Source organism: Alexandromys fortis, unplaced genomic scaffold (genome assembly GCF_014885135.2).
Source record: "Alexandromys fortis isolate MF-2015 unplaced genomic scaffold, M_Fortis_MF-2015_v1.1 scaffold_284, whole genome shotgun sequence".
In the NCBI taxonomy this organism is placed as follows: Eukaryota; Metazoa; Chordata; class Mammalia; order Rodentia; family Cricetidae; genus Alexandromys; species Alexandromys fortis.
In genome coordinates, this window is record NW_026068160.1 from 582,663 (window position 1) to 593,008 (window position 10,346).

Consider the following 10,346-nt stretch of genomic DNA (forward strand, 5'->3'; position numbering starts at 1 on the left):
ATGTTCTAGTTCCTGCTCCAGGACTGCTTCACTGATGAAGCAGCTGGTCATCCCTGACACACACACCCCCACCCGCCACAGCGCAGCAGTCACAGACCTGGCTTTCTGAGTGTCATGTAGCCCAGGCTGGCCTGGAGCTCCTGTTCCTCCAATGCAGGGTCTGTCCCACTCTAACCTCTGTTAGGACCAGGAGACAGACAGACACGCAGAGCACAAGCTCATGGAATTCTATATCTGATGAGGCACAGGGAAGGTGCAGGACTGGGTGGCAGAGGAAGGCTGGCTCTGGTGGTGCTCACCTTTATTTCCTAACAGAGGAGGTAGGGGTCAGCTGGGAGGGACTGGCCAGTCTGACACGCGCTGAGCCTACGGCTCCAACATGAAACTGAAATCAAGCCTGGAAGAAGTCGGCCTTTCAAAGATCATCCGGGGCTTCAGAGGTGCCTCCGACTCGGGATCCTCCAGAAACTGAGTCAGTGGGAGCCAGGCACTTCTTACAAAGGCACCCGGGTGCTAGTCCACCATCCTGGGCTCCGCTCAGGCTACTTCCATTTACTGCTTCCCTGCTTGCCGCCCTGGCTTCTTCTCGGGCTGACCGCGGCCTGCACCTGGTATGCCACCTCGGCCCCGGCCACCAAACACACCTGCAGGGGAGAGAAGAGGTAGTGGCTGAGACACCAGCTTCCCTATGCAGGGGCCACAAATGCCTCCAACAGGCAGAGGATGGGTCTGTGGAAGACCCCAGGCTGTACCCAGATCCCCATGGCCTCATCTGCCCACAGGAGCCCACACCCTCATGACTGCTCAGGGTGCATAACGGGGGTTCCTGGGCGTCCCTCCTGACCTCATTGGGACCCTACCTCGGCCAGCACCACCCATGCCTCGGCCTTTCTGCTGCTTCTGCTGCTGCGGTCCCCCTCGCCCGCGGCCCTTGGCGGCCTCTTCCCGCACCATATCGATGATCTCATCGGGGATGCGTAGGTACTTGATGGTGCTGCCGCGGATATAGCACTCGGGCATCCGCCAGAACTTGTCGCCGTCCTGGGGAGGGAGGAGGTGTCACAAATGGGCACATTCCCTTCAGTCCAGCGGTGCGGCCCCCCAGTGTGGACACTCACCCTCGACGTGCAGATCACCTCCCGAAGGTTGATGTTCATCCAGTTGTCACAGCTCACCAGGTGCCCATTGTATGTCTCCCCATTCTTCAGCTCCACCAGCTGTGGGAGACCCTGGTCAGCCCAGCCAGTGTAGCCAGGCCCCACCACACCGGGCTTCTCCTCCTGACTACAGCTTTAGGAGCTGCTGTGATGAGCAGGCACAGTGCAGGAACAGACAAAACTCTACACTAGCTGGGCATGGTGGCAAACCTGGCGTCCCCAACTCTGGAGGCTGAGGCAGGAGGATAGCCCAGGCTGCTCATCTACATGAGGAATATTACACAGCCAAGAAAAGTGGACGAACCTCAAGACTGTGTTGAGTGGCAGGCGGACCACACGTTCCTCACTCAGAAAGGCCTTCAAGGCGCAAAGGCAGGCACAGCGGCCAGGGGCTGAGGGAAACAGTGTTTTAGGATGGGGCAGAGGCTGAGCTCTGGCTGTGTATGTAAACAGGGAAGGGTGCAGGACTGGGTGGCAGAGGAAGGCTGGCTCTGGTGGTGCTCACCTTATTTCCTAACACAAGAGATAAGGGGTCAGCCGGGAGGGACTGGCAGTCTGACACGCGCTGAGCCTACGGCTCCAACATGAAACTCAAACAAGTCAGAGGCAGCATTCCTTTTGCGGTTCTGGGGATGGAACCCAGGTCTGGAGCATGCTGGACCACCTCTTGTCCACTCAGTCACACTCCTGCCCCTTCTCAAAAAACTGAGTCTCACAAGCTGCCCATGTTGGCCTTGCTCCCATGACTAAGCTGCTGCTGCAGGCTCCCAGGCAGCCGCGATGACAGCTGAAGCCATTGTGCTGGGGACGGGACCCTGTCAGGTGCTCTCAACCCCAGCTTGAAGTTACTCTTATTTTTTAAACAGATTTTTTTGGACCTTTTACTCTTATTTGCATGTGCTCAAAGAGTGTGTGTGTGGAGGGCAGAAGCCAAGCTCAGGGGAGCCAGTTCCCTCCCCGTCATCATGTGGGTCCTGGTGAACTCAGGTCGCACACCTGGCAACAAGCACGCGACCCACTGAGACATCTTGGAACTGCAGAGACCTGGGGTTTGGGTCCAGAGTGGTCGTACTCACCATGGGGTGATTCTGTGCTGTCTTCAGCAGTGACAACGGGAGCTGGAAGACAGACAGCAGGTGAGTCCCTAGTGCAGTGCTGACCATACGGGCAAGGCTACCCCTATTGCATATGACTCTACTTAGGTCCCAGGTGACCTCCTGCAGTTAGTAGTCACTTGGACTTCTCTGGACCATTTTAGTCATTTCTCCACAACTCCTGCAACCCAGAACCACAGGATGGAATACAGCTCTCCATGTCTAGAGGTAACCTTGTGGTAACCTAGAAAGTTATTTATCTGGTTGGTTTCTGGAGATGGTGTCTTGTTATACAGACTAGGAGTAGGAGGGCTGCACAGTCTGGGATTTCTGCTTCCATGTGCTGGGGATGAGGGCAAGGGTTCCGAAGTTCTCTATCAGTGGGGAAGGAGTCCCTGGAAACACAGAGCAGGCCTGTCCCTGTGCTTCTAGGAGGGGCGGCTTGGGGCATCTCCTGGGGCCCAGGTGGCAGGACTGATACAGGACATGGTGACAGAGCAGCTGGTAACACTGCCCTCCAGTCCCATAAACACCAATATAAACCACACTTGTCTCCCCAGCACGGGGGGGGGGGGGTGTCTGAGGCAGTGGGATCAGTAGTCAGCCTGGGCTACATGAGACCTATCTTCAAAACTCCCACAAAAACCCAAACACAAGCTGGACATTGGTGGCGCACGCCTTTAACCCCAGCACTCGGGAGGCAGAGGCAGGTGGATCTCTGTGAGTTCGAGGCCAGCCTGTTCTACAAGAGCTAGGTCCAGGACAGGCTCTGAAGCTACAGAGAAACCCTGTCTCAAAAAACCAAAACCAAACAAACAAAAAACAACAACAACAAAAAACAAACACAGCCAGGTGTGGGGGCACACATATTTAATGCCAACATTGAGAGGCAGGGGCAGGTGGATCTGTGAGTCCCAGGCCAGCCTGGGTCACACAGTGAGGCAACATCTCGAAAAACAAACAAACAAAAAACAAAGCAAAACAAGGGCCCCAGACTCCTCAGGAGCCACCATGTTCAGTACAGTAACTTCGGGTCACGAGAGGACTGGGGAACTCTGCATCCCATGCCTTGATGGTCAGTGACAAGGGTGTCCAGGCCAATCCGCTAACAAATAAAAAAGCCACAGCACGCAGCCTATGGATAAGTTCCAGGGAAGCAGGGGCACTATCACCACTCTTGGTACAGTGTGAAGCCAGCATGGGATAAGAGACCCTGTCTCAATAAAGAAACAAACACCCTGGGTACAAGGGACAGCAGGGGTTCAACGGACACCCAGGGACTCTTGGAACTGGGTGCCAGGCAGCCATGATGAAGCTTACCCTACTGCTAAACTTTTGCTGTCCTGCCAGGGCCCCAGCCACTGCCCACAGTGCCCTTCCCCAGACTTGCCTTGCTCAATGCTGCTGAGCATGTCCCCACTTCTGGCCAGGCCCTAATGGCCACCCTGTTTCCACCCGCCACAGCAGAGGCCGCTCTGTAATTACGGGGTGATTAGCACCAGTCTCCCCAGCTAGACAGGACCTCAGTGTGGGTGTGGGTTCTGCTGTGGCAGAAAGGGGCAGTAAATACTTGCTGAACACAGAGGGGTGCCAGAGGGGGCACCTGGCACAGGTGGGGTAAGTAAAGTGTGCCCTGGGGACAGGATGCCACCCTCAGTCCCAGCCCTGAAAGGCTGGGAGGGCCGCTGGCTTTGGCTGTGCTCTAGCTCCCTCCACACAGAGAACGTGCTGGAGTCTCAGCACCTCCAGCCAAAGGAGCCAGGTTCAGGGCAGGAGATCCCTTCTTGGCCAGCCTCCAGACTTTGGGGTCCAGTGTGTAGATGAGACGGGTGGAGGCCCAAAGTCAACGGCTCACCGGGGAAACTCCTGTCCCAGACTGACCGACCACAGAGATCTAGAAGAGTGTCCAGGGATTACACGAGACAGGTGTCCTGCCCTGGGCAACCCCTCCAGGAAGGTCAGGGTTCAGGGGTTGTGTGGTTCAGGATGCAGCCAGTAGGGAGCGCTTACCCAGCATGCGCCAGGCCCTGGGATCCTGCACCACATAACCTCCCAGCCAGCACTCTGGAGGGAGGGGATCAGGGATTCAGGGCCAGCCTGAGCTACACGAGAGCCTGTTTTCCCAGCCTGAGACAGGTGTGAAGGTGTACACGTGTCTTCTCCATATTCCAGAGACTGAGGATGGAGAATCATGAGTTTGAGGCTAGCCCGAGCTACATGATATTCAGTTTTAGAAAACTGAAACAACAAACAAAGCGAACACCCTACCATTAAGAGCTGAGGAGACGGATTACGTCCGGCTCAGCATGCGACAAGGAGACCCGCCCTCCTCTTGGTCACCAGGTATCACCCAGGTCTAGGAGTGCCAGGACTGGGGAGGCCTGAGCCTGGCATGCTGACATGTCCTCCTGAGCAGGACATGCCGTGTGTCCCGGGAAGAAACAACACTCTGCTGGGTTTGAAAAAGGCGTGGGTGGCTACGGTCAGACATTAGATAAGCGACAAGTCCGCCAAAGAAGCCCACGTGAGCCCTCAGCCCCGCCCGCTAGCCGGAAGTGCAGCATTCCTATCAATGATGGTGGCAGTCCCGGAAGCGGTCATAGTCCCTCTTCCGGCCGCAAAAAAAAAAGTGTCTATCTAGAGATAATTCCCAGTGGCGACGGGCTGGGAGCCTGGCGCGGCACCGGTCGCCGCCGTCCTCGGCTTCTCCCTGTCGCAGCAGCGCGGAGGCCCCGAACACGCGCCCCCGCCCCGCGGCCCTCACCATCTTCCTGCGGAGACACTTCCGCCGCTGCACAGCCGCTCGCGCTCCCGCCGGCGCCCGCGGAGCGCCACCGGACTGAAAGGGACTGACAGAGCCTCCGGCCAATCAGAAAGGGGCTCAAGGGACACTCCTCCAATTGGCGTGAAGTAGGGCGGTACCTACGGAGCGCGACGGCCGGGCGTGTCGTAATCACGCTGCGGGATTGAGGGGGCGGCCGTAAGTGAGGCGTGGGAGAGACGTAAAAGGCCGAGGCGCGCCTAGCGCCCAATCCAGGGCGATGCTGGGAAATGGCGCCTGCGCAGACGCGCGCTCCTCCGTCCGTCTGGCGCCACCCTGTGGGCGAAGCTGATCAGTGCATGTGCGGCAGGACGGCCGGGAGTCCTGCCTGTCAGGGTCCGGCCTCCAACCAGTCCTCACCGCTCCCTTCACTCACCTCTGCTAAGCCAGACAGAGTCCTTGAACACAGACGGCAGGTCCGGCGCTTCCCCCGCCACAGGAGGGGAAACGGAAATTGCTGGACTTGTGTTTTGAGACATGCTCTGTGGGCAGCCGATGCTCATCCTGAAGTCACAACAGTGCCGCCTCAGCTTCTTGAGTGCTGGCTGTTTGTAATGAGCATAATAAGCGCCCTCTAGACATGTAAAGATAGCCTAGTGGGATCCCCACTGTACCCAAGGCTGCACCTGATGACCAGAACTGGGCCATCCATAAGCGAACCCGAGAGCAATGCTCTGCTCTGCTCTTGAGCGGCGACGCCACCTTGATCTGCTCAGCGGCTAGGGTAGGGTAAAAGGGCCAGCCAAAGAAACTCACCAGAATCGCACCTTGGCAGGGAAAGAAATAATTTTGATCCCAGGACCAACGAAACCCACCCTGACCCTGAAACCAGTGCCAAAGAAACACACTTTGGCCAGAGTCGATGAAAGAAATATGCCCTGGCCCTGAAATTATTAGGTTAACAAGGTTAACAAGGGCCAGGGAAAGAAACACACTTTGGCCCTGAAGCCAGAGAGAACTCTGGTCCTCACCAACTAAGCAGAAAACCAACCAATCCCTGAGCAGAGGTCTAGCCAAGCTGAGCCCAAGGGACTGAAATCTGACCAATTCTCACCTGGAAAATCTCCCTGAAAAACTCCGCCCCTGAGTAGCTCTATATAAACCCTGTTCCTAGTGCTGCTGCCTTTTTTTCCACCCTGGCAGAGGCAGCCACTCTCCCGGGTTCTTCCCTCCCAGTAAACCTCTTGAATGAGGATTGGGTGAGACCTTCTTTTACAGGAATGGAGGAGAGAAGTAACAATGTTTCCAGCAGCAGAGCAGAACTGTAACAACTGTAACAACTTGGCTGGGGAAGCCTCTCCTGCTGCAGCAGAGCCGTTACACTGGGGAAGCCTGTTCTCTAGAGCAGGGCTGTAAGCTGCTATGGTACTGTGACCTGTGCTGGTCCTTGGCTCCCGACTGCCGGAATACTTTTCCATCCGAGCTGTAATGCTTACACTAGGGCATCTCCCCCAGGATCCTGACCTTTGAATCAGACTTCTTTTAGAGACTGGACCTGACCTTCAGTGAGCAACCTTTAGGACTAAAGATAGGTTTAGGACCACAGACTGGAAGTTAGAGTGTGGACCTTGTTTGATGACCCTTAGCAATAAATAAATAAATAAATAAATAAATAAATAAATAAATAAATAGTTAATATAGACTTATTATATATATGAAACATTTGTTTACTGTGTGTTTTACTCAGGACACTGCTGTAGGCCACCAAGGCAATTCCTTGCTTTTTCTTTTTTTCTTTTGGTTGTTTGAGACAGGGTTTCTCTGTGTAGCTCTGGCTGTCTTGGAACTGACTCACAGACATCCTTCTGTCTCTGCCTCTGGAGTGAGGGGACTGAAGACGCATGTCACCACATCCAGCATGCTGCACATCCTGTCGTGTTGAGAACTCAGATTCTCAAGCTCTCCAGAAGGCACTTTGCTTACGGAACTATCTCCAAGCCCTTCTTTTATCTTGTTTTGTTTTCTTTGGCTGCTGCGGGTGGAACGGGAGCTGTTGGAAGGCTCTGGTGTAGAACATCAATAATGATATTCTCCTGTGCGCTGCCTCTGACCCTGGACACCACTACCCAGGGCTCTCTGGGTAAAGTGGTCTGCCTGCACCAGGACTGCGGACTGTGTCTCAGCAGGAAGGCTGGGGCTCCTGAGTTCCAGCCCCACACCGCCAAAAAAGAAAAGAAAAGGAGAAAAAAGGAAAGGAAAAGAAAAAAATCAGTAAATACTGAGGAGGAGAAGTTGAGCACAGTGGTGTAAGCTGTCACCTCAGCTGAGGAGTGGAGGCAGGAGGTTTGGGAGTTCAAGGCCATCCTTGGCTAAGCGCAATTCAAGAACAGCCTGGTCTCCATGACTGTCTCCAATAAGCAACAGGAAAATGTGGCAGGGGCCTCTGTATATATAACAAATAAATAATTCTTTAAAAAAACAAAACAACTATAATCTCTATGTTTCTTTCTTTATTTTTTGTGATAGAGTTTCTCTGTGTAGCCTTGACTGTCCTGGAACTCACTCTTGTAGACCAGGTTGGCCTTGAACTCACAGAGATCCACCTGCCCCTGCCTCCCAAGTGCTGGGATTAAAAGTGTACCTCACCATTGCCCTGCTTCTTTAACTTTTTAAAGCTTTGTTTTGTATTACTATTGTGTGTCTTTATGCACATGTTGGGGAGGGTCCACAGGCCATGTGTGGGCCTTCAGAGGCCTCTCCTCCATTGCTTTCCCGCTTAGATTTGGAGGGTCTCTAACAGAACCTGAAACTTGTCTTTCTGGCTCTGCTGCCCAGCCAGTGTGCGCCTGGCATCTGTCTCAGTCTCTGCCTCCCCAGTGCCGAGTCACTCATGGCAGAGGCTAGCCCTTACCCCAGTGCTGAGTCACGCATGGCAGAGGCTAGCCTTTACTCATTGCTGAGTCATGCATGGTGGTGTTATTCCCAAATCTGTGAAGTCCTCCAAAAGCCAACAAGGAGACGGAGTCCTGTCTGTAAAAGCAAAGAGCCTTTATTTTATGCAAGTTTACAAACTCGGTCTCTCCGCATGTCCAATGTATTGGAATAAACGGAGAGCCCGGAGCTCAGTTAGAATTGGGTTTTATAGTAGTTAAGGTGGGGGTGAGGGGTTTCTGAGGTTCAGGACCCCTGATTGGCTGACATTTGTCTAGGGGTGTCCTTGTGAGTGTGTGCTGGCAGGTGGTCCTATCTCCAGTGGTTAGAACATTAGGCATTCCCTTTGGATGGTCTGTTCTTGGGCAGTGCTCAGGTAATCTCAGTTTGTGGACCCTCCTGCAACCAGGTATTGCTTCAGGGAACTACTGAGACTCAGGCCTCTATTAAACTTATCGATGGCTGAGTCCTACTCTGACAGGTGATAATGGTTGGAAGTAAAGAACTTCCTTTGGGTGATCTGTTCATATTTAGCTTATCATGGCTGGCTCCTACAAGTGAAGCCTAGCCTTAACCTTAAACCTTAATGCTGAGTCACGCATGGCAGAGGCTAGCCTTTACATGGGTGCTGGGATTTAAGCTCAGGTCTTTTTGCCTACATAGTACATGCTGTTTCCCCACATGGTCATCTCCCTTGGGCCCCCAAACAAGTATCTGGGCATAGCAGCTCACACCTGGGTGTCTTAGTCACAGCTGTTCTATGCTGTGCTAAAACTCCATGACCAAAAAGCAAGCCGGGGAGGAAAGGGTAACTTGGCTCACACTTCCATACTGTTGCTCATCATTGAAGGAAGCCAGGACAGGACCTCAAGCAGGGCAGGAACCTGGAGGCAGGAGCTGATGCAGAGGTCATGACGGGGGCTGCTTTCTGGCTTGCTCTCATGGTTTGCTCAGAATGCTTTCTTCTTTTTCCTTCTTTTTCTTTCTTTTTTATTTTTGTGTTTCTCTGTGTAACAGCTCTTGCTGTCCTGGAACTCACTCTTGTAGACCAGGCTTGTCTCAAACTCACAGAGATTTGCCTGCCTCTGCCTCCGGAGTGCTGGGATTAAAGGTGTGCCCTGCCACCACCCAGCTCAGCCTGATTTCTTATAGAACCAGAACCACAAGGCCAGGGTTAACCCCGCCTGGAATGGACCAGGCCCTCCCCATCAATCACTAATTAAGAAAATGCCTTACTAGAGACCAGCCTGGTCTATAGAGCACTTTCAGTACAGCCAGGGTTACACAGAGAAACCCTGGTTCAAAGAAACAAAAAAAGATAGAAAGGAAGGAAGGAAGGACTAAAGGGGACAAAAGGAAGGCCTTACATGTAGTCAGATCTTGAGGATGCATTTTCTGAGCTGGGTTCCCTCCTTTCATATAACTCTAGTCCGCGTCGGGCTGGCCTAGCAGCAGCCAGCACCCCCGTCACCCCAGCACACATGCAGAGGCAGAGGGGCTGCTGTGAGTTTTAGCAAGGTTGGGGAGGGGCTACCACTAAGGCATGTGGGCTGGGGCAATAGCAGCATGGCAACGCCAGGGCTCATTGGGGCTTAGTGCATGGATCTGAGCCTTGCTGCAGGGGAGGACCGCAGACAGGCTGGGTAACTTTAGTGGGAAGGCTGCTAGAGGTTTGGCTAAATGGACAAGATGTCCATTAAACCGCTCCCCAATAACCAGCTGATGTCCATACATCGGCGGCCACGGGCATCTGTGAGCACACGAGCTTCCTTTGTAGTGGGACTCATGACTGCAGACGTGGGCTGAGAGTGGGTCGTGGAAGGCACAGTGTTTGTGCCCAGACCCCCAGACTGTGGAACAACCTGGAAGGTGGTGGGCAGAGAATACCAAAGCCTGAGTGAGTGTGTGGGGCTGTGGGTCCCTGTCCCAGCGTGACATGAGAGGCCAGTCAGCTCCCTGTCAGGGCAGAGGAGGCTTATGAGACCCTGCCCCTCCCTGAGGACTTGTAGGCTGACCAGGGCACTGAGGGGCATTTTCCCCTGTGGCGTAAACTTGGGTATTGTTTCTGCTCCTAGAGACAACACAGTCCACTCAGTGAGTCCCAGGAAAGAAAAAAAAAAAGGAAAGAGGAAAGGAGGGAGAGAGGGAGGGAGGGAAGGAGGAGGAGAGGAGAAGGGACAGAGGGAAGGAGGGAGGGAGGGAAGGATAAGGTGGTGTGGGAGGGGTAGAACAAAGGAAAGGGAAAAAGAATGATACAAGGGACATTGCTCATTTGTCAGAGGTGTGTATGCAAGGGTCACCCTTCAGTGAACACATGTTAACAAGGCACCCCTTAATCCCAGCACACGCCCAGGGAAAAGGCAGGGGCTAGCCTCTGCCACTTGGTGAAAGTGCTTCATCCTT

The 10,346-nt window shown here is 53.9% G+C and overlaps 1 protein-coding gene across 1 annotated transcript; it reads right to left on the reverse strand.

The window, feature by feature from the left end:
* Positions 1 to 284: 284 nt before the first annotated feature.
* Lsm4 (LSM4 homolog, U6 small nuclear RNA and mRNA degradation associated) lies at positions 285 to 5,129 on the reverse strand. The gene is made up of 5 exons (XM_050127757.1): positions 5,016 to 5,129; positions 2,234 to 2,275; positions 1,119 to 1,217; positions 861 to 1,041; positions 285 to 644 (listed from the first exon to the last, which is right to left on the reverse strand). The coding sequence occupies exons 1-5, from the start codon at positions 5,016 to 5,018 to the stop codon at positions 553 to 555; spliced, it is 417 nt and encodes a 138-aa protein (XP_049983714.1). The 5' UTR covers positions 5,019 to 5,129; the 3' UTR covers positions 285 to 552.
* Positions 5,130 to 10,346: the final 5,217 nt, after the last annotated feature.

Excerpts from the sequence above, each read along its gene's own strand:
- Lsm4 (XM_050127757.1), bottom strand. Across the intron at positions 1,218-2,233 it reads CAGCACAGAATCACCCCATG|CTGGTGGAGCTGAAGAATGG; the intron begins GTGAGTACGACC and ends GGTCTCCCACAG. Across the intron at positions 1,042-1,118 it reads AGGTGATCTGCACGTCGAGG|GACGGCGACAAGTTCTGGCG; the intron begins GTGAGTGTCCAC and ends CTCCCTCCCCAG.